This window comes from Tauraco erythrolophus, chromosome 7, assembly GCF_009769465.1.
Source record: "Tauraco erythrolophus isolate bTauEry1 chromosome 7, bTauEry1.pri, whole genome shotgun sequence".
Classification (NCBI taxonomy): domain Eukaryota; kingdom Metazoa; phylum Chordata; class Aves; order Musophagiformes; family Musophagidae; genus Tauraco; species Tauraco erythrolophus.
Genome location: NC_141471.1, coordinates 28,982,658 through 29,005,998, shown reverse-complemented (window position 1 = coordinate 29,005,998; position 23,341 = coordinate 28,982,658). Strand labels below are relative to the sequence as shown.

At 38.8% G+C, this 23,341-nt stretch overlaps 1 protein-coding gene across 1 annotated transcript in view; it reads left to right on the top strand.

Annotated features, from left to right (window-relative positions):
* The window catches only part of COL28A1 (collagen type XXVIII alpha 1 chain), a 65,078-nt gene extending 52,796 nt beyond the window's left edge, over positions 1-12,282 (top strand). Inside the window, exons 27-34 of the mRNA XM_086614899.1 lie at positions 4,413-4,481; positions 6,161-6,241; positions 6,332-6,367; positions 6,554-6,590; positions 6,896-7,450; positions 8,643-8,830; positions 11,431-11,647; positions 12,110-12,282. Of these exons, the coding sequence (XP_086471025.1) occupies positions 4,413-4,481; positions 6,161-6,241; positions 6,332-6,367; positions 6,554-6,590; positions 6,896-7,450; positions 8,643-8,830; positions 11,431-11,647; positions 12,110-12,282 (1,356 nt within the window). The remainder of the gene's footprint in view (positions 1-4,412; positions 4,482-6,160; positions 6,242-6,331; positions 6,368-6,553; positions 6,591-6,895; positions 7,451-8,642; positions 8,831-11,430; positions 11,648-12,109) is intronic.
* The last annotated feature ends 11,059 nt before the right edge of the window (positions 12,283-23,341 follow it).

Here is a 23,341-nt window from a genome sequence, read left to right as displayed (position 1 = left end):
GCATAAAAACATACTTTACTGTGTTTGTTCTTTTCTCCTTATTGTATAACTTTCTTTAAGAGATTCTGGTTTATCTCATCTCAGATTTTTCCTAGGCAGAGATCTCTACACAGTTAGTCATGACTGTCTAGACCTTTGATCTCAATCTGTTTGCCTTTTCTTCTATATTGTTATCAGTAACCACAAAGCTATTATGTATTTTTAAGTGAGGGCATAAGGAAATTCTTTTCTCTTCTTCCTCTATTTGCTGAATCTATGAAGGCTCTTTGCTCTATTCTTGTGGAAAATGGAAGAATTTCTGCCATCCCTGTGCAGCTTTATGGTACAGAAAACCTATTTCCTGCCTGGCTTTAATAGGCATTTCTAATGTGTTTCCAGAATCTAATACTTGGTATATATCTTTGTTAACTCTATGGATATGTGAGGTTTTTTTACAAAAGTGCGATCGCCATTCTGAACAGAAATGTTTCAGCAATCAAATGCATCTGAAGATACATGAAAAAATATACAGATTATTTAATATTTGTTTCTGTTCATGAAAAAAAGATAAAGGTTAGTCAAAATATGCTCAATGTGTACATATACACATTTGGGTGGGGGTGTTTATAGATGAGAAGCTCAACATGAGCCGGCAGTGCACTCATGCAGCCCAGAAGGCCAACCGCATCCTGGGATGTATCAAGAGAAGCATGGTCAGCAGGTCGAGAAAGGTGATTCTCCCCCTCTACTCTGCTCTTGTGAGACCCCACCTCGAATACTGTGTCCAGTTCTGGTGTCCCCACCATAAGAGAGACATAGATTTGTTGGAGCGTGTTCAGAGGAGGGCCACAAAGATGATCCAGGGGCTGGAGCACCTCTGCTATGAGGACAAGTTACAGGAGCTGGGGTTGTTCAGCCCTGAAAAGAGACGACTTTGGAGGGACCTAATAGCTGCCTTCCAATACCTGAAGGGAACTTACAGGAAGGCTGGGGAGGGACTTTTTACAAGAGTGTCCACTGATAGGACAAGGGGAAATGGGTTTAAGTTGAAGGAGAACAGATATAGATTAGATCTTAGGAAGAAATTCTTCAGTCCGAGGGTGGTAAGACTTTGGAATAAATTGCCCAGAGAAGTTGTGGATGCCCCCTCCCTGGAGATGTTCAAGGCCAGGTTGGACAGAGCCTTGAGTAGCCTGGTCTAGTTGAGAGGCGTCCCTGCCCATGACAGGGAGGTTGGATTAGATGATCTCTGAGGTCCCTTCCAGCCTATGCCATTCTATGATTCTACGATTCTATGATATCCATCCATCTATCTATCTATCTATCTATCTATCTATCTATCTATCTATCTATCTATCTATCTCTATATAGATACGAGTTTTGGATGTTCTGTTGGCACTGCTATGAATAAATATCTAAAGCATATTTTAAAAATGTGGAGAACTCAGTTTCATCACAGAAGGTGTCCAATGGAAGAACATTGGAATTCCATTGGAAGAACATTTTGCCCAGGCCAATGGGATACTGGCATATATCAAGAATAGTGTAACCAGCAGGAACAGGGAAGTGATCCTGCCCCTGTACTCGGCACTGGTGAGGCTGCACCTGGAATATTGCGTCCAGTTTTGGGCCCCTCGCTTTAAGAGAGATATTGAGCTCCTGGAGCGAGTCCAAAGAAGGGCGACTAAACTGGTCAAGGGGCTGGAAAATAAAACTTATGGGGAGCGGCTGAGGGAGTTGGGGCTGTTTAGCCTGGAGAAGAGGAGGCTGAGGGGAGACCTGATTACGGCCTACAAATACTTGAGAAGGGATGGGGTGGAGGTAGGGAAAGGGCTCTTTACATTAGTGATGGGTGATAGAACAAGAGGAAATGGATATAAGCTTAGTCAGGGGTAATTCAGGTTGGATGTTAGAAAGTATTTTTTCTCTGAAAGGGTTGTCAGCCACTGGAATAGGCTGCCCAGGGAGGTGGTTGAGTCCCCATCCCTGGATGTGTTTAAGAATAGGGTGGATGAACTACTTAGGGATATGGTTTAATGGGGATTAGGGATGGTTGGACTGGATGATCTCTAAGGTCTTTTCCAACCTAGAAATCTATGAATCTATGAAACATGGTCCACTGACACACACTGTCCGACAAAGGCATATTTGTAATGTAAGGATGTGGAATTTAGGGATGTGGGAAAGTAAAATGTGCTCTGGCTGTGCAAGATCTTTGTCTTTGGGTTTGAAATCAAAACTGTAACAATGTAGTGGATCAAACTCAGCTGGTATTGTTTGTATAGCATTCTACGAGTTGTGTAGGTACAGTCTTGTCGTTTAAATTTTTTTCCCTTAACAATCGCTTTTTAAAATTATTTTTATATAATTCTTAGGAATGACTTTTTTATGAACAACTTTGGCAACCGTCTTGCTCTTATAGTACCTGTTTCCTCCATACATTGATGCTTGTTGAGCTTCTATCTGTCTCTCTTGTCCTTCTTTTCACAGCTATACCAAGCTTCATTCTCTTTGGGCACTCTTCATCAGCTTAAATCTACGATACTCCTGCATTTGAACTATCAATATCACTCCAAGTATTTTTATATATATATACATAGAGCTCAGTCTGTGTATGGTAAGAACGGAATGTCAAAAATTAGATGGTTTTCGAGTAACTTTATGTTGATAGCTATATTCACAGGTCTTCTTTTTTTATGCTTGGTTTCCTTTCAAAACCACAGTCTAGACATTCTCAGATCTGCACTCACTTCATAGAATGACATTTTTACATAGAATTCTGCTTATTGATCTGTAATCTAGCAAGATATTAGGGTTAAGGATCCGAGGGTCTGCATTTTACATGCATGCCACTTTGTTTTTTAGGGTAAGACTGATGGTCGAGTTTGAATTTAATTATGTACATGGATTGAACTGGCAAAGCAATAAATATTTTTAAATTACTACAGCATACTTGGGTTTTACTAAATGTTCAGTTATGGTATCTATGATAAATCCTTCTTAATGTTGGTTGATTGCACAAGTAGAGAAAGCAGGATTTCGTTCTGCAGTTGACATTTTAAAGAATAAAACTTGCATGTCTGCCTGTGAGAAATGTCAGCTGTACAGGTATGAATTTTTTTTAGAACAGTAGATTTCATTCAGTTTTCATTGCCTGAACACTATCCTAAAAATGTCAGATGGGCTGTAACAAATGGCAGCAATGAATCTATAGTTTTGTCGGATCTGACATTTATTATTAGTGAAGGATCACTGGAATACACAGCATATCCTGATTGTGATTCATATGTACATGCTCTGCAGATCTGCAAAGGTGTTAATCAGGAAGCTACGTGATGACCTAGGCAGGACGGATAGTCAGTCCCAGTGCTGGACAGCAAGCACGGAAACAAGCTGGCATACTGTTTCACTATGTTTAAAAGCCATTTGGATTAATAACCTACATGAAAGACCCAGGAAGCACAATCCTGCTAAAAAGTGACTTAAAGTAAATTAGATTAAATAGTCGCTGTGCATTCCTACAACAGTGCATAATAAATTGCCTTTTGCATCCCATTGCCTTAGGAATGTTTCCTATTTGCAGGAAATTCCTTTTGTTTTTCTTCCTAGTGAAACAACTATGTAATTTGGTGCATCACTGTTTCTTTTCCAGAAAATAAATTTATGTACCGGGGAATATAATCACCTCTAGCTGTGTTTAAAATGTATACAGCAGTTGATCTGAAAAAAAAATATTTCTGTTACCCTGTTAAGTAAAGCAGGAAAGTTTTTGGAAGCCAGACGCTGTGAAGGATTTTCTGTACGTATTTGGTAACAGCTGTGTTTTATAACTTGTTGTAAGCCCGCACTGCTAGCAGGAACATACTTTCAAGTGTGTGTGCATGCTGTATATATGCTGTGTGCATGCAGCAGGGCATTTATAACAGTCATTATAAACAAATTTCAATTTTGTAGCTGGACTGCTACTGGCTTTTGAAGTATCAGCAGAAAGGTGTTCTGCTTTCCACATTGTGGGAAAGCAGAGATGTCTTTTTATTTATTTAAGTTCAGAAAAACTAAGTCAACCTTGCAGAGATTCTGGATGTGTATTTCTAGAAAAACCTTGTGTTGGACCTCGTTTTACTGCTTGTAGACTTGAAGAATAACTGAGCCTCCATGAGGTTACTTTTGTCTTTCATCTGTTTCAGTGAAATGACAATATTTCATTTAATTATTCAGGAATAACTTCTTCATTATATACTTTATAAAGGCTTTGTGTGTGTTCTGCATCATACCCAATTGCTTATTTCTCCAGCTTCAGACCACTTTGGTGTTGCAAATTATGTGCTTCATTGCATAATACAAATATTTGTCTTTCTCTATGATGTGGAATGTTATAAAGCACAGATTTTACTTTAATTTTCTGTTAAACTTACTTTCCATATTCTATTCAGGGAGAAAAAGGAAATCAAGGTTTTGTTGGACCAAAGGGATCAATAGGAATTGGCCTTCCTGGACCAAAGGTAAACCCTAGGTTTGCAATAAGGAAAAAAAGGTAATTTTTTCTTCCTTTAATGATTATTTGGTGTGATAGGTCTTTGAAGATAAATAAAAGGCAAAGACATTGCCTCATATTGCTAACAAGGTAAGTAAGTGTTTATTACTTATCGTCAGCTTTGGAGTCTGTGAAAATCCTAATTGTCATTGGAGACTGGGCTCTGAAGTAGGATCTAGAATGAGGTCATACCCGTTAGCAGGAGAATAATATTAGTCGAATTATGTATTCAGTTATCTTAGATATTTTTCAGATATTATAAAACATCCTTTTATTTACCAGACTTTGAAAAAAAATTTCTTTTTAACTAATGTCTTTTAACAGCTTTATTTTATTTGACTCATTTTTTTTTTTTACAATGATTGGAGCCCAAGCTTGAATCTGTCCTTACTGAACACTTTCCTGGTTGGTATAAAAATTCTAAGAATTTTTTACACATACTTATTTCATTTAGCAAATTTTGCGCAAAGAGAATTTAAATACTTTGGCTATTTCTTAGTGATTCTCAGATGTGCAGCTTCTGATGGGAGCAGGCTAGCCGAAGGAAACCAGGGCTGATAGTCAATGTGGATGTGCAGACCAACTATGTGCATACACAAGTGAGAACAGTGTGCCCAGGCAGAGTGAGCGTTGATGTAAATGCATGATGCAGTACACCACCTTTAATTCACAGCATATACCTGGGCCAGCTGTACAATTTTCAGGTTGAATATATATTTTATATAATATACCAGTTTGAATAAGATCAGAATTAGACTGAGAGAGTCAAAAGGGTTTCTTAAAATTGATAACAATGATCATGGCAAACACTGTAACACAGGTGGTATCTATGTGATTCCATTGGCTGGGTAATAATAAGGAATAATACTAAAATAGACAGTAATCTAGATAAATTTCTAAGCTTTGAAGTTTCAAGTGAAATGTAAGGTGGCCAGTAACTACCAGAGAGAAGTAAAAAACTGTCCTGCACAGTCTCTTCTTGAAGCAACATCTAATTTAGAACCTGAATCTTTTGATAGTATGTTCATACCTGCATTATATGAAAACTGTCTCTTGAAATACCACAGTGTTGAACCCTTTCTCGTTTTGGATATCAAAATGCCTAGTCACTTGAGGAAAAAAGTGCAGAATTACTTCTAAATGTGAAACTACGTATTTTCCAATGGATATAACAGCCCAAGCATGCCTTTTCCTCTGTACTTCACAAGCTGCCAGTTTTTCTGTGGGTTCTGTACAAAGCTGGTGTGAGTTTCAGTACGTTGACTGATCAGAGGCAGTTATGTCTCTCCATAGGTCTGAATTAACATAGATTCAGTATGAACATTGTTTTAGAGTTCACGAAAATCAAAGAGTAGAAAATTACATATTCTTGACATTTGCATAAAGATGTCTTTACCCCTCACTCCTGAATTAAGGTAATTTTTCATAGACATTTCTTAAAGATGTTTTTACTGCCCATCTTGCTTTCTCTGAAAGTTTGCTTTCAGATGTTCTCTTCATAATACATACAAGATAAACTAGCCACACACACACACACACAAAAAGTCAGAAAATTTAACTTAAAAGCTCATTGAACCATAACTCCAGCTCTGACTATCAACAAAACTGGATTTACTGACTGTGTTTAATATAGTTGTTTTAAATTAGGGAGACTATGGAGATAAAGGTGATCCAGGGAGCAAAGGTGCCAAAGGAGAGATTGGAGATCCAGGACCTCCAGGACCAAAGGTAAAACACATTTTCATATTACTTAATTTTACACAACAGAAATTAGATAAATTTGGCTTTTGTTAATTATCTCACTCTACACATTTTCAGGGAAGTTGGGGAAAAAAAGGAGAACCTGGTCTTTCAGTAAGTATATACATGAATTAATTTAAAAGATAAGAGTTTATTTTGGGAAAATATTTAGAGGTTATGTGATGTTACACAAGGTTGTTTATGAGGTGTTGCATTGCCTTCATTTTTGCAAATAAATAATTAGATTTCAGCATTTCTAAAACTACAACACACAGAAAATTAATTAATACTCTTTTTCAGAGAGAAGAAGTTATCAGACTTATCAATGAAATATGTGGTAAGCATTCCAGTATGGAAAAAAAAATAGTTCTATTAAAACACAGTGAATTTATATTGACTGAATGGATTTGCCCTGTGCATGTTCGTGTGTAAGGATACCATTGATGCGAAAATGATGCTCACTATGTTGCCAGAGCTATAGTGGAAGCAATTTGATCCAGTTCTGTTTCTGTTTATCAGTATCAGTAACTATAAATTAATTCATTAATTGAGCTTTAACTGGCTGTAAATCTGATATATGAGTTCACTTTGTTTTTATGGAGGCGGTTTCTCATAAAATGTCTTAAACGGTTTTTCTTCTAGGTTGTGGTATCAGATGTAGAGTAACACCACTGGAACTAGTATTTGTCATTGACAGTTCAGAAAGCGTTGGACCGGAAAACTTCAAAATCATCAAAACTTTTATGAAAACAGTCATTGACAAGGTAGCAGCCAACCATGCTACAACCCGCTTTGGCGTTATCAACTTCAGCCGTGAAGTGGAGTTGGTGTCTTCTCTGAAGCAATACACAACCAAAGAAAACCTGAAATCAGATGTTGATAAAATGCCCTACTTAGGAGAAGGCACGTACACGGCCTCTGCTATCCAAGCAGCCATTAAGCTATTTCAGGCAGCACGCCCGGCAGTCAGAAAAGTGGCTGTTGTAATAACAGATGGACAAGCGGATGATCGTGATAAAGTACAACTGGATACCGTAGTAAGAGAGGCCCATGCTATGAATATTGAGATATTTGTCATTGGGATTTTTCAAAGGACTGATCTTCATTATAATGATTTTCTGAAAGAAACGCAGCTCATTGCAACAGACCCCGATGAAGAACATGTTTACCAGATAGATGACTTCATGACGCTTTCAGGTAAAAGAAACTATTTTAGTAAGAGGAAACTTGAAATATGCATATAAGGCAGTTTGGCCTGAATGGCACTTATATTTCTCTTTCGGGTGCAGCTCTTTCTTCTGTTTCTCTTCTTCTTTGGCCAAATGAAACCTTTGCCAAATTTTTACCTCTTGCAGAAACAATAAAGCACAATGAATATCAGTTTTCTGAGCCAAGGCCTTCTTTGGGGCACTCCTCTTTTGTGAGAGCTTGCCTTAGCCTTCCCTCACAGTCCTTTTTTGCTTGGCCATGGTTTCATTCCAGAGAGGTACAGATTTCTTTCCACCTTGAATGCAACATCTCTTTCTTCCTATTTCATATGGCTCTTGTCAGTCTTGGGAGTCCCTCCACCATCTCTTGCAAGCACTCTCTTGTTTGATTTTTTTTTTTCTGAAAGCGATAGGGATACCTACGCTTTTGTCCTGATTCTTGGGGAAAAGTGGTGGAGCAACACACAAGGGAATGGGGTCTGGCAGTATGTTGTATATTTCATACTGTGGCTTGAAAAAATCCTGTGGCAACAGCTGAAATCAGGCGAAAATCCAGAGGAAACCTATAATGACCCATGAAAAAATAAAAGTACACTGATCTAGACTGACTGCAGATAAGCCCTATAAAGTACATTTTCCCTGAGCATAAACTTATTTTGCTATGCTGAGCCTATGGATGGAGTTAAGTCTGGATTTCAGGCTTTAACAGTGAGAAGAGTCCAAACTAAGGTTCTGGTCCCAGCTGGGATTAAATTTAGGGCTTTGACTCAGGTTCCAGCATTCAACATAAAAGTATTCCCAGATACTGATTTTTTTTGTGCAAATAAGTAGAATGTGTCACCCAGTTTTAATTTTTCATTCTTAAACATAAACACTTTCTTTCCTTCACTTTGTTTTCTTTTATTCCTTCACTGTTGAGCTATGACTTCTGCTTTAAAAGTGGACTTGGTATTTCTATGTGTTTCTTCTTAGAAGAACAAAGGGCCTTAAAATCAAATAATTCAGAGTGTACTACTTTATTACTTCTCGTTTGCATTTTGATATAACTTTAGAAGATGGTCTTTCACAAGTCACTATCATTAAGCATTTAGGGTTAATACTGCACTAAAAGCTTGTGGTGAATCAATATGATTTTTCTTGATTACCCTTAATAAATCTCATCATTTTGTTAATCTTTTCAGTTCTTGAAAATAAACTGATCACAAAAATCTGTGAGAACGTATCTGAAGTCTACAGCAGAAAAGATAATTTTGTATCTCAGCCTCAAAGTCCAGAAACTGAAATTGCTGGTGAAGGTACTAATAGCCAGTTACCTAAAATCACTACTTCAGAGATTCGTAAGGTCCCTACAGAAGGAATTGGTTACCCAGTAAGTAAAGAAGTAAGTTATCAAATGTTTTTTAAAAATGTATGTCTTTATTTGAATTCAAATACTCTTTATTTCATTGTTCACCAATCTTTTAATATGTAAATAATGTGTCATTTGGCTAGACCAAAATATTTGAACTAAACTTTTAAAGTTAGTGAACATATTTGTTGAGAACAGAAGCTTACAGAATAAAAAATGTGATACTGTTTCTTAGTTGCAATAAATGCCAACAGTCCTCATATTTTTTGTAGTTCTTATTCATCTTAGGAGTCAGAAATCTTACCAATACACCTCCACTGAGGCAGATACTGAGTATGGAGGCATTTATTTATGTGCAAGCTGATTGTTAGTACAATACTTCTTGTAGCAGTCATGCACTTTCCAGGTGTTATTAAGCCTTCAGTATTGTTTTGCCTTCCACATTGGGCTGTACTTCTAGGACTCCTCGTTCATGTTATTCTTCATTCTCCAGCTTTAAATTCTTCCTGCCCTGCATTGGGGTTCTGCCCTCCAACACCGTGCTGCTGCACAGATAGACAGGACAGGTGGAGTTTTAATGCAATAGATAAATAATTTCTGCAGGTGTGTTATCACCTTAGTTCCCTTATAAAGTCTTTGGTATTTTTTAGCCACTGTCTTAGTATCAGAGTAGGATACTGGTCACCTTTACAGTACATCAGCACTAACTCTCTAGGGTGTTTTTATTGCTTTACCTAAAAATAGCCAATGATAAAAATTGAGCATTGCTTGCCCCTATAACCTGTTGAATAAACTATTGAAATATTTGATGCATAAACCTCTATAGCTGCATGGAATGGATATAGGGTACCACGATACTGGTATTTAAATATTAAGTGACTTGAATACAAATTGAAGCTAATTAAATATTACTGTCTCACTGTGGAGGAGTCAGTGGATTAGCCAATATTAATCCTTTGGATTATTGTTTATGCAGTATCATTCACAATTAAATAGTTCATTTTCAAAATTCAGTGTAATTTCTTTGAATAAGTGCTCCCTCAGTAGGTGTAATTGATTTAGGTTTGGAGCCTGTAATACCACCAGACAGATCTTTGTGACACTGAGGGTCAATTCTGACATTTTGTATCATTAAGAAAAATAAATATAAACCTGGCTTTATAGAAGCTGATTTTATAAAGAGTGTGATAAGGATCGCAGATGATAGGATTAGCTCTAAGTGATTAGATGCTCACACACTTGGTTCTGGCTGGCCATGGTTATAGTTAAATCTTCAAAACTGTTGAATTACTATCAGAAATAAACACAGCCCTTTTATAGACTTGGAGAAGAAATGCAATATGGAAAAGATTAGATGAATTGTCTGCACATTTACATTTCACCTAGACTTCAATTTTCAGAGTCCCAACGACTCCGAAGAATTTTCTTAAACTGACTGAGTGTGTCAGTAGTGGCCTGTAAATGGAAGATACTGAATAGTATCAAACTCCTCCCTGTTCTCAGTAAGTAATCAACGTGTGGGACTAATGCAGTCATTTGTACTACACAGTACCAAGATCCTTGCAAATCTTCTTGAATATACTAAAATTACCAGTACCTCAAGGGGGCCTACAGGAAAGCTGGAGAGGGACTTTTTACAAGGGCGTGTAGTGATAGGACAAGAGGCAATGGATTTAAACTGAAAGAGGGCAGATTTAGGTTAGATATAAGAAAGAAATTCTTTGCATTGAGGGTGGTGAGGTACTGGAACAGGTTGCCCAGAGAAGTTGTGGATGCCCCATCCCTGGAGGTGTTCAAGGCCAGGTTGGATGAGGCTTTGGGCAACCTGGTGTAGTGGAGGATTTCCCTGCCCATGGCAGGGGGGTTGGAACTAGATGATCTTTGAGGTCCCTTCCAACCCTAACCATTCTATGATTCTATGAAAACACTAGAGAGGCGATTTTTTATGTAACAGTCTTAATTTAGAGAGCAGGGTTGGCTTCTTAATGTTTCTATCAAGGTAAACTCTAATGATGAGCAACTGGCAGTTAGCTAGAAACAGGAAAATGGGTGATTTATCACTTGGCTTTATACAGGCAAGGACACATCTATGAGACAATCTTATTAATATGATGTGGTTCCCGTAACACAAATTTTGGAAATTTTTGCTGTACTTTCATATCTAAAAAGATCTTTGGAGGAGCATAACATACATGTGTTTTTCTGTCAATAATGAGTACCCTGTTCCTCTTGCCTGCCACTTTCCATTTCTTGACAGATTAAAGTTGTCAGATCATTCCCAGTGAGTGTACTAAATATTAAGAAGCACTGATTTACCCCAGAATTCCTTCCATTTTTTGTTTTATTTAATGAAAGTCTAAGTGGTGACTGAAATTTTGTTTCAGTTGAACAAATTCAGCCTAGTGACTAAATTGAAGGCATTACTTTTCTTTCAGTTCTCAGTGTCAGAAAATTATGGTCACATACTGAATAGTCATTCCAAGGAGGTCCAAATCCACCTGCTGTTAATGGTGGTTTTTCACACGTTATTTAGCAAAAGTTTCCTACGTAATTCAATTTTTTCTCTTAGCATCTGAGCCCAGACAGAATCTTAAGTTATAAGATTTTGACTCGTTTTTCAGCTTAGTCCACCACGGACCAGAGATACTGAGCCGCTGCCATCTGCTCAGGATCACACTGCAACCACCTCTGCTCACAGAGAATCAAGATTTCCCCCGCTTTATGACATAGCTGAAATCAGACCTCAGAGTCCAGTTGTCAACCCTTTGTTCAATGTAACTGCCACTGAAAATCACCACCTAACTGTATGGCAAACACAGGTAGCAACAACCCAAAAAGGTAAGTACTAAATACTGTCCTCAGATATCAGGTAGCAAGTCTGTACCAAAAAAAAACCAAGCAAAACTCACTCCCTCCCCCAGTACAGTTACTAGATTTTATCACTTTTTTTTTCTGGGTGCTCTGGCTGCAGACATCACACACAGCGAGAGCCATGTTTTCAGACATAGATGACAAACAATCCTTACGTACCAACTGAGCGCTTAGGTATTAACTAGCAGCTTGGTTCTTGCATCAGGATTTAGGCAGTCTCGTTTCAAACTGATCCTGTATTTGTTTAGGCCTGTTCAGGTAACTCATTAATAGAAATGGAATTTGGCTACCAATTTGAGAGAGGCATATAGACTCACAGGCACTACAAGAAAGAAAAAAAAAGGGTGCTGCTCTTACTGAAGGAGACACTTCTGGGATAATGTAACTTATCTCCAGAATCCAAGCTAACTTTTACTGATACGCTTTCAGATCCAAGGTGCTTGGAACCTTTGAAACCAGGGGATTGTCGGGACTACGTGGTGAAATGGTATTATGACAAGAATGGCAATTCTTGTGGCCAGTTCTGGTACGGAGGCTGTGATGGTACCAACAACAGATTTGAAACAGAAAAAGAATGTCGAGAAACCTGCATTGATCGATGAGTAAGTAACTTGTCTCCATCAGGTTCTCCTTCAGTCACCTCTTTTCCAGGCTAAAAAGATTTAGTCTATTTAAATGTCTCCCAGACTATACATACATATTATATCATGTTTTATACCTTTGGTCAACCTTGATATGTTTGTCTGAACCTTTTTGAAACAGTGGGACTGAAAGTTCACTTGACAGTCATGGATTTATACAATAACACAGTGAGGTTTTCTACTTTGTTCTCTATTGCTTATCTTAGAATTTCTAACATTGTATTTGATTTTTTGAACATTACTGAGATTGGAGGTGATATTTTCATAGTTCAGAATTCCAAGACTTCATCTATAGGATAAGCTGAGAACTCATCATATTATATGTGAATTTATGATCATTTTCCCCTTGCGTATTACTTCATTTATCGAAACTCAGTTTTCCTTTTCCACTCACAGCCTATGCAGTGAATATCACAAGGTCCTTCTCCAATTTCTTGCAGTCACCTTTTTTTACCACTTCAGAGTTAACACAGTATTGTCACCAACTTCGTCATCTCGCTTTTTACTCCCTTCTCTCAATCACTTAGAACTATATTGAGTAGGATAGACCATAGCATACACCCTCCAGTGACTTCTCTCCACTGACTATTCTTCCCCTTTCCTTTGTTTTATTCTTTTCACGACTTACAAATTAGAAGACTGTCCCTCTCAAACCAGTATAACTTTCCTTTGGGGAGGGACCTTACATTTTGAAAATCCAAGCAGAATATACTAACTGCCTTAGGTCCATATGCTTAGTAAGTGAGGCATGGACTTCAAAGAGCTTGCTTATCAGTAGTGCGTAACTTCCTTTACAAAAGCCATATAGCTCATCCACGATAAATTGTATTAAATACTCTTATTTCCTCTCTCAGTACAGGAGAATCCTACTGAACTGCAGTGCATGTTTTTTTAAACGTTTGAGGAGAATTAAACAATTTCTTACTTCTTCTAGAAATGACTGCCGTTTGGAGTTTTTAAAGCTGGAAGTTCATGTATATTGAGGAAGAACTGACTGAGAAGAATCCAAAATGATGCGTTAACATGAATATATTACTACCTTGCTCTACTCTACTGCTATCCCCACTATGGTATTCACATTAAATAGATTCCTGTATAACATATGTTATCTGCAACACCATAGCAATAACTTACAATCACACATACACACACAAACATACCTTTTCCCTCTAAATTTATATTAACTTGTTACCACTACATGAATGATGAGATTCTATTTTTAGGATTAAAATGTCAAAAGTGTTTACACTTAGCGTTTAACGACAGACATCTCGGTCTAGTGGAAAAATAAAATATGCTCTAGTTTTAAACAAATTAGCACTCTTAATAGAGCACTTAGAGACATAAATTTAGATTTCCATTAATTAGAGTACCTCTTTGGAATGTAAATACCACAGCTATAGGTAATTAGAGGTGTTTTTTTACCCCTTATCAAAGCACATTCAGATTAACATACATGTATTTTTTTCAATTATAAAGGTAGGACTTTCATTCAGAATTTCATTAAAAACAGGATTCCTCATGTCCTTTAGGCTAGTCAGTACATTTCAATTTCTCAGGGCCTCTGTGTTTAAAAAAAAAAAAAGTTATTTCAAGCTAATATATTCTGTTAAATTAAAACTGGGAAAAGCACCAAAAGATATATATAAATGTTTACATATATTCTTTCTACTTTTATCCATAATCCCATATGAACTTATTGTCAAAACTGAAAATAATGATCATGTGATTAAAATGGAAGGCAAACCTGATAAAGAGTCATGCATTGTTATTTCTTTGCAAACAAAAGACTAGTGTCTACACATGCAGTATGGACAATTCTTGATATGTTTCAACAATCTCTTGCACAATTTTTCCCCTCCATGCAACCAAATGGTACCATGTACCACACAAAATGAACTTGTTTGCAGCAGATAGGATGCAAACCTAATTCTGTGGAGTGATGTTCTTGAAGTACAGTTTAAAAGTTTTATTTTTTTTTTTTTCCAAAAGCCCAGCCTTGTTAGTGAGTGTCAAAGTAGAAAAGAAAAAACTGACAGCAGCCCCAAAAACACATCCTGCTCTTGTTATACTAATACAATGATCAGTCAAGAAAAACCTCAGGGCACAATTAATTTCTGTGTGACATGGAAAAGTAAAACTCAAGGGCATTACCTTGTACTATGTATCCTGTGATATCCTGAAAATGAAGGGACTGAATGGTGTTGAACAAAAGTCAAGCTATTGAAATCAAGAACTAGTTTCCTTTCATAGAAAGAAAAATCAGAAAGTACAATTTGACACAACTTTCAATAAGTCTGTTAGGGGTTTTTTCAATCAGAAAAATAAATTGCTTCAAAGTATACAACAAATTACATAGATGGACTCTTGTGATAAATAAAATCAGTTGCATGTAAAGCTGGACATAAGCAGCAAATAAAAGGTCAAATAAAAGGTCTCAAGCAAAAAAACCTGCCTATTAGTGGTGTAAAAAGATCATGGAAAGAGTCAAACTACTGTTCAGTAGTAAAGCCAGTGCCATCATACCAAGAATATCAATGCGCTGGAGACCTCCAAAACAGGACAGGAATATACACAAAGTTTAGGGAAAAAGAAGAGCAAGAGGATAGACACAATGATGCTTTCAAATCGGCTGGAAACAGTGGATTCAAAACTTAAAACATAATGTTAACATGCTGTCAAACTTGAAAGATATATTGAGATACTTTATTTCTAGGCTAGGTCTCAAATCCAGTGTTCAGAATTTATTTCAGTTAAATGACAAAGGCAATGTAAGAAATATTAAAACAAGGAGGCAGTGCAAACATTTTAAAGAAAAATATTAGCACAAAATATGACCTTCAAAAGAAAAAAAAAAAATCACCAGCATCCCCTCCATCGCAAAAGGGCCCTCACCCCACAGCAGCCTGGAGTCGGTCACAGTGAGTGCGACATCCTACAATTCAGCAGGAATGATTCATTGCACTGATAGAGGCAAGCAAGTTACTTAAGTTGGAGACACAGACAGCTATAGATAACTAGAGAGATCGATAGGTAGATGGATACATAGAGATACATATCCAGATGAAGATATACAGAAAAGATCTTTTCATCCAGAAAAGATGAAAAATTTGCACAATTAAGCTCTACTGTAGAGTACCTTATGGAGAGCATACCTCTGAGTGTAACAGGTTTCAAGATCCACTTCATTTCACATCTGTCAGGAATATTTTAGGTTTAGCTGCTCCTGGAAAGCCACAGCAGCAAAGCCCACTGGAATTGCAAGGAAGTCTAGGAACTTGCAGGAACTTTCAGATCTGTTTTAATCCCCTATGCCGGGGCACTTGCTTCAGGGAATTTGGGAATAAATGCGAAGATGTAAGTTAACAGGATTGCAATAATATCTTCTATAACATTTAGTGCATCCCTTTCTGATAAAGCTGACAAGCTTTATTAAGTACGAATAGTGGCACCGTTTGCTATGTAACAATGCTAAAAAAAAAAAAAAAAAGCGGCAGTTACTCTTTAACATGCATACAAGGAATGTCCTGAATGCAGTTAAACCAATTTGATCCAGAAGGTCACTGCTTTCTTTTCCACTTTCCTGTAGAGTTGACTAAACCTTTTATAGCAAAGAAACAAAAGTGAAGGCTATAAAGGTTTCTTTAAAGTTGTATGCTGTTCAAATCAGATTATCCTGAAAGAAGCATCCTTTTCTATTCAGGTCTTTCTGTGAATCCCCAGACTGCAAACTTTGAATGTACGCTCTGATATTTAGTAAACCATGAAAAAGCACGTAAGACCCTGCTGAAAGAACAACTCTTCTCTAAATCTGGATCAGCACTGACTGGCAGTGTTGGCTCCCGGGTCTCCTTACCTGGCTCTGCACCCTCGAGGGTGCCATGGGTCAGTAAACCAGGAGAGGGCACCTCTTGCCGAACGTCCGCTGCTCTATTCTCGAGTTGTATAAAACTGTAAAACACTATTACTATTGCGGTTTCCACTGATAAACAAACCAACCCTTTCTTTCCATCACAGGCAAATTTTAAAAGCAGGAATAGTTTAATCGTGGAATCCTTAAGTCTTCTACTAGACCAGGCCAAATGCTACAAACCATAAAAGCTAAAAATGGTCAAGAATAACAGAGGCTTTTCTTTTCTATAGAACTGATCATTATAAGGTGAATTCTTTTTCTGACATCCTTGCTTCTGACAATTCAGAAAAAAACTCGGAAAATTAACAAGAAAACAGTACCCTGTCTGCTCACCACAGAACAGCAGCAGCTTTTCACTTTGAGAAACTCTACTAGCCTCTTGCTAACTTATCCAGTTGAATTCATCTTTTGCCTTAACCCAGTCCAGTCGTTGTCTGTCCCTAGGGCCTATTCAGACTGTTTAATAACGCTGCCTGTTCATTGACCGTCCTGCTGTCTGCACTCCTCCATTTCTTCTACATCTTCAAATTTCCTCTCTGTTACCCTAAATTGACTGAAGATATGCAACATTTCCTGCACTGCAGTTTCGAACATCCTCGGAAAACTGATTACCATGTTTCCTCGTTTGGAAGTTGCTGTCAAAGGCATCCCTTGGGAGGAGGAGCAGAGAAAAAGAAAAAAAAGTCTTTACCAATAGCATGGCTGACACCAGCATTCGCTTTTTTTAAAGAAAGCTTTATGGACAGTATAGATTTATCACAGCATTCCTGCATTTTTCTTGCTTAGCTGCTTTCTTAGTTCTTTTGGTGCCATCCGTACATACAGCACACCCTTCTCAAAGCTTGCAAAGGCATCCAGCTCACAGCACATAGTTTAAAGCACATTGTCATGAGTCACTTAAGAATTTTTTTAAAAAGGTCTTTTACTATAAACAAAAATAACCCCACTTCCCCCACCTCTCAGTTAAAGAGCCAAAGTCATCATGGGCAGGTGTGTGGATTGGGACATCTCAGCTCTACCTGCGAGTATTGAGACTTTTTTGAGGTCTCCTGACACATGAGATACTGTAGGTCCAGCACTGGGATCTTTGACATCTCCATTATCTACTGTTAGTCCTCCTACAGCTTCTTCTCAATCATCTTTATAATCATTTCAGTCTCCTCAGACTTACTTTTTACTTGCCCAGTTGAAGCTGAATCTGCAGCAGATTAACGTTTTAAAATCGCACAAGCAAGCGTAAGCAGACATCTCAGCTATCATACTTGGTAGCTAGACAAAGAAATATAAAGGATATTTAGTTACTAGATTTTTACTTGAGATGGCCTTAAATATAAGTGTCTTTATCTTCAGAAGCATTATCAGTCTTTTAGTAGGGACAGAATCAGGTCTAAGCTTCAGGGATAAACAAAACTCAGATTTTGAGCCAAATTCTACTTAGGCTTGGCTTTGCTTTTCTTTTCTTTTTTTTTTTGTTTTCCTAACCAGGAATATGTAGAATTTCAGCCAAATAGGTAAGACTGTAAAATATGATCCAGAAAGACTTTCTATTTTGGCTTTCTAACAGTACATAAGAGCTATTTTAGAGCAATTTCTAAGATCAAAGGAAGAACACTTAGGTTTTCCTGCTGTAACCTCCTCATGTGTGGACAGAGAGGGAGAAGGGAGATTTTTTAATTTTATTGGCATGGCAAAAGGGGTCTCTCCAATATCTGCTACTGTTGACCCTGAGACACAAAGAAAACCATTTCTTATTGTAAAAATAACAGTAGATAAGAGTTTTGACAAGAATAAATCTGGCAACCACAACGCTCAACACGTGAGTAAACCCCTCAAGAGAGTTTTGGATTAGCTTTAAAATTGTCACAAACACAGCTAATTCCAGGTGCTGCTGGCAGTGTTTGGGCTGGTTCTCCTCTCTCAGCAGCTTAAAGCTTTCAGGAGGCTTAAAAAATACCTGCCAGAGCAGTAAATAAATGAGCAACAACTCAAAAAAGCCCCCAGGCCCAGGATGTGCCTGGGTACTTCCCTTCAATAGCTGGGCTGGGAAAGGAGGGCTGCAGGGGAGAGACGGTCAGTGCACAGAAAGCATCAATCTGGAGAAGGGTTTCAGGGATTTTGTGTCCCAGGGGTGCCCTGGGCCCGCTGAGCACAGACATGGGTGTGGAGAACAGGGCAGGGGAGGCAGGCTGGGGATGGTTGGATGATTCCATTTTTCCATAGCTAGTAATTCTTTTGAATTACCATCATGACATAATTGGCAATTTCATCTACTTATTTCATTCAGGGCAACTCCCTAGTGCATCATGTTTTCTCAAAGGATATCTTCTATCAGTTTTAACTACATCATAAATTAATAGGTAAAATATACTTGTGCTGACCAGAAAGGCTGTATTTTCTAATTAATTCCAGCATAATGAGATTCACATGTAAAATCTGGCTTTGAAAATTAATATTTTCATTACAATGACCCTCAGAGAACTACGACTGGGGCTCCAGCAGGCTGCACGCTGCGTAACTGTGCGGATCATAAGTTACTTGAGGCACAGGCTGCCAAAATACACAAGCCGCTGTAATAAGCGGGAAGCGTACTGAGGAGGGTGGTTCTGGAGGCAGAACTGTGCTCTGCCCGAAGGCAATATTGCATTTGCAAATAGAAACCTTCAGTTTTTGTTCTGGATGAACTGTGCAATACAGTCAACTAAAAGTCACCGTACTCACTGGGTGTTTTAGAGCATACAGGTGAACTTGTGTGAATGAAAACCATTCTTTGAGCAGGATGATTGAGAATTTAGTAGTCATACGTCAGGCTTTTTTTAGATTTTTTGACATGCTCAGTGATGCATTGGATTTGTTTAAAGTTCATAAGCTGGTTGAAACTTTGCTTTTTAAAAGAAGAAAATCACCAAGAAAAGTTCCCTTAAATAAGTTGAAGTTCACATCAGTAATTCAGGTTAACATGGAGTAAGGATGTTGTTCTGGTCCTCACATCAAGCTTTTCAGAACTTCTCATGTCAGTGAAAAGAAATCCCAGCATCTTAAATGATGCAGCTGCAGTACAGGGCCCCAGTGACCACAGCTTTATCTGACAGTGCCACCAGGAGGAAAACAACAAAACACCTCTATAAAACAAATGAAGACATCAACAGGTTTTTACAAATCATATTGAAGTAACAACTTCCGAAACTCAGCTCAGCAGCAGTAGATGGTTGAGGACACTTAAATCACCTCTTGATTCATCTCACAAAATTACATTTTCTGCTGTCCACCATAGCTACTTCACGCTCCTCAGACTCTTTGATTTATAATTTATAAATTTAACAATTTTTATTAACAATTTATAAGTTGTCTTACAGCTGACATTTGAACTGGACATTGTGTAAACAATGGTTCAGCAAACCAGATGTTGAGCATTGCTGGGACAAGTCTTCCCAGGTATTTACACTGAAGCAGGAACATAGCTATAAAAAAGGCCCTTATGCACTATACCATAGTACGAAAGCAACATATCCCATAATCACATCATGGATCCCCTTGCAGCACCCCACTTCATCTATAGCCATTGCAATACTGCTGAATCTAGCAAATTTACATCCAGCAATAAAGGGCAGGCCCAGGAGCACTTTCTGGAAACCCAAGCACCCAGGGAAGGCAGGGCTCAGCGTAACAGCAGCGGCAGTAAATGAGTCTCTGGCCCCAAGCTGTATCTCCAGTACAATGCCAGGTGGAGAGCATGTCATGCTGGAAATGAAGCCATTACACAGAAGTGGCCTTTACACTGAGCCAAATTACTTATCCTGGTGATCTGAGGTTAAGGGCTCCAGAGCTCATGAGCTGAGTGCAGGGAGGTGCAAGAGATCTGAGACAGGAACAAAGACTCTGGCCTCTGCTTTCAGATGGTGCCTCAATGCGCCCAGCATGACCCCTGGGAGACAAGCTCAGCTGCCTCCATACCCCTCCAGTCAGCTCAAACTAGCAATGCACCAACACACCCATTCTCTGTAAAGCTTTTTCATGTTACAGCCCGGAGAACAAGGCTTATTCTGGGAACATCATTGCACAAAATTCCCCTTTTTTTTTTAATTAGCATACTTTACACAGGGAAATATTTTTACTTTTATATATCTTACGCTGTTTTCTGTAGCATCCTGTGCTGTAACAAAAACCCCTTCCAGCTTTCAAAAGAGCAGCGTCTATTAATGAAAGAGCAGCAATGGGAGAGGGCAGCATTAACATCAGATCTAGAAGTCACAGAACGTTAGGGATTGGAAGGGACCTCAAAGGATCATCTAGTCCAATCCCCCTGCCAGAGCAGGACCACCTAGATCAGATCACACAAGAACGCATCCAGGCGGGTTTTGAACATCTCCAGAGAAGGAGACTCTACAACCTCTCTGGGCAGCCTGTTCCAGTGTTCTGTTACCCTTACTGGGAAGAAGTTCTTCCTCATGTTTAAACGGAACCTCCTATGTTCCAGCTTATATCCATTTCCCCTTGTCCTATCATTGAATGCCACTGAGAAGAGCCTGACTCCATCCTCATGACAGTCACCCTTTACATATTTACAAACATTAATGAGGTCCCCCCTCAGTCTCCTCTTCTCCAAGCTAAAGAGACCCAGCTCCCTCAGCCTTTCCTCATAAGGGAGATGCTCCACTCCCTTAATCATCTTTGTGGCCCTGTGCTGGACTCTCTCAAGCAGTTCCTTGTCCTTCTTGAACTGAGGGGCCAAGTCATCTGTGATATAAAACTCATTCCAATCATCACATCCGGATCATTATCACTCTCAGGTGTATGTTGACCTTTCACATGACATGCTAGTAGCACACCTTGGTCTCCATCTCCCCCTGTTCTCAGATGCTCTACTTGCCAGCTGGTTATCATAGGGTAGGAAGTGTTTGTTTGGACATTTCCTCCTCTGTGTCTCAGTATAAAGTTTTTAGATACTGGCTGTGTTTCTTTAACTGCACTTTCTTTAACCAGCTTGCTTCCTCCTCTAACACGGAACAGATGTATTTGTGAAACAGCAGTGAAACACTAAATATCAGCATAATGCTGAACTGAACATCAAGGGAAAGTGTTTCCTGCCTTGTTGCATTTGTTTCCTGTTCTTTATGTATTTGCTTTTTAAGAATTACAAGTAATTCTCATGCACTGGGCTTAAGTTAGGCACAGGTGCTGCAGGCAGCGCAAGCCACCCTTTATTACTTCCACGTGGGGAAAATCCATTTTGGATCTTGTTCTCACATTGCTTATAATCATTTTTTTATGGTGTTTTTAATAGCAGCTACCTGCTGGCTATCGGAGATTAGAAGCTTTTGTAACAGAGAAAGGAACTGTGCCAATACCAGAGTTAACCTTCTAACTCTGCATACCAAGGAAACGTGATCTCCAAGCTCAGCAAGCAATAGGCACAACTGTTGTACAGGAACGGAGAGAGAAGGGAACCTTTACACCCACAAAACCCAGTGTGTGTTAAGCAGGCTACAACATTGGAAGGAGAGCAAACTCAACCTAGAGTTATCCACTTATACAAAGCAGCAGAACAGTCCCTTCCCCACGTGACGGAAACAGCACACGTTAGCATTGAGACAAGATGGAATAATCTAACTACCCTTCTATAAAATGGAGTATAAAGGAGAAGTTTTGTGTAGTACTATTCAGAACGATAGGCAGAACTTTCACAATACTGCTGTTCCTCTGAAAGGAAAGGGAGAAACTGAAAACACATGAAAGATGAGACGGGCACAACACAGCCCTGCCCATGGTCAGGCAGGGGCTCTCCGGACTGCGGAAGCGAGCTGACTGCAAACCAGCAGCAGGGACCAACAGGACCTGGAGGAGCCGAAGGAAAAACATGCAGGTGCCAAAACAGCTCCCTGCAAAGCTGACAAAACATTTTAGGATTGTAGGATAACTCAGATAGGAAAAGACCACAGAAGTTATCTAGTCCATCCAGGATTCCAGCTCAAAGAAGGGTCAACTACAAGGTCAGGTTGGGTTACTGAAGCCTCTACACTCCTACATACAGGCAAATATTTTATGAAAGTGAGCCTCATCCTCAAACCTGACCATCTTGAACAGCTTAAAGGTCCTGAGGGCAGTCAGACAGAAAGGTTCAGGCAGGTATTAAACAGGCAACGCACCAGCCAGCAGAAGGACGTACGAAGCGTTGCAGCTGTACACAGAAAACCCATCCTGAAAGTGTTCCCTTGATGAGATGCTCCAGCTGAAACAGATGTTGCAGCTCAGTGATCCAGGCAGCAGCACAATACAAAAGTGTCAAATCAAAAGGGTTTGTCCTCTCTTCAGTCATGTTAGAATGTCTCTACTACTACTGATTGATAGATTACTATGGGACATCCACATTCCTCATACTAACATTTTCTTTCCTTACGCTCATCTTAGATGCTACTTCTACAGTACACAATTACACGTTTAGAAGTCAAAATAGTGGGTGGTCCAGCTGACTGTAGGTAATTAACCTTCATTTAACTGTAAAAGCCATAGGACTAGCCAACATTTTTGGTTCATTTATATGCTGCAATAGTTTTGTCACTCTCTCCTGTGCCTAGACATCTAGCCCACAAATATATTCAGCTAACAGGGCACAGCAAATGTGTCCTTTTTCCAAACATGCTTTCATGTTTTTTCACGCTGTTAAACATTTGTAACAGTTTCCTCTTTTTAGTCATGCCATAAGTAAAAGTCCCAGATGCTACATGTAAGAGTAACTCACGCTCTTTCCATTTCTTGAGGCTCATGAGGATGGAACATTCAGAGTGGAGGCCTGCCACTAGTACATATGCATCTTTTAAAAAGCACTACTGAAAACCAAAGTGCATGAAATCCACATCTGACTCCCAAAAAAAACCAGCCTTTTTGACTTCAAGCTGACAAAGTGATGGGTTCACACGCACCATAGTTTGGTTTTGTACAACTGAAGAACGGTACTGCAAATTTATGTACCTGCTCAAGCAACATTTCAGAGTTTAAATGGAAGGGAATAAGCAAGCTGCTCACTTCAACTTTTTATTTAACAAACATTCCTGAGAAACTCCCATCTCTATTCAGATCTAAATTTGAAACTCTATTGCAACTCAGCTCTGC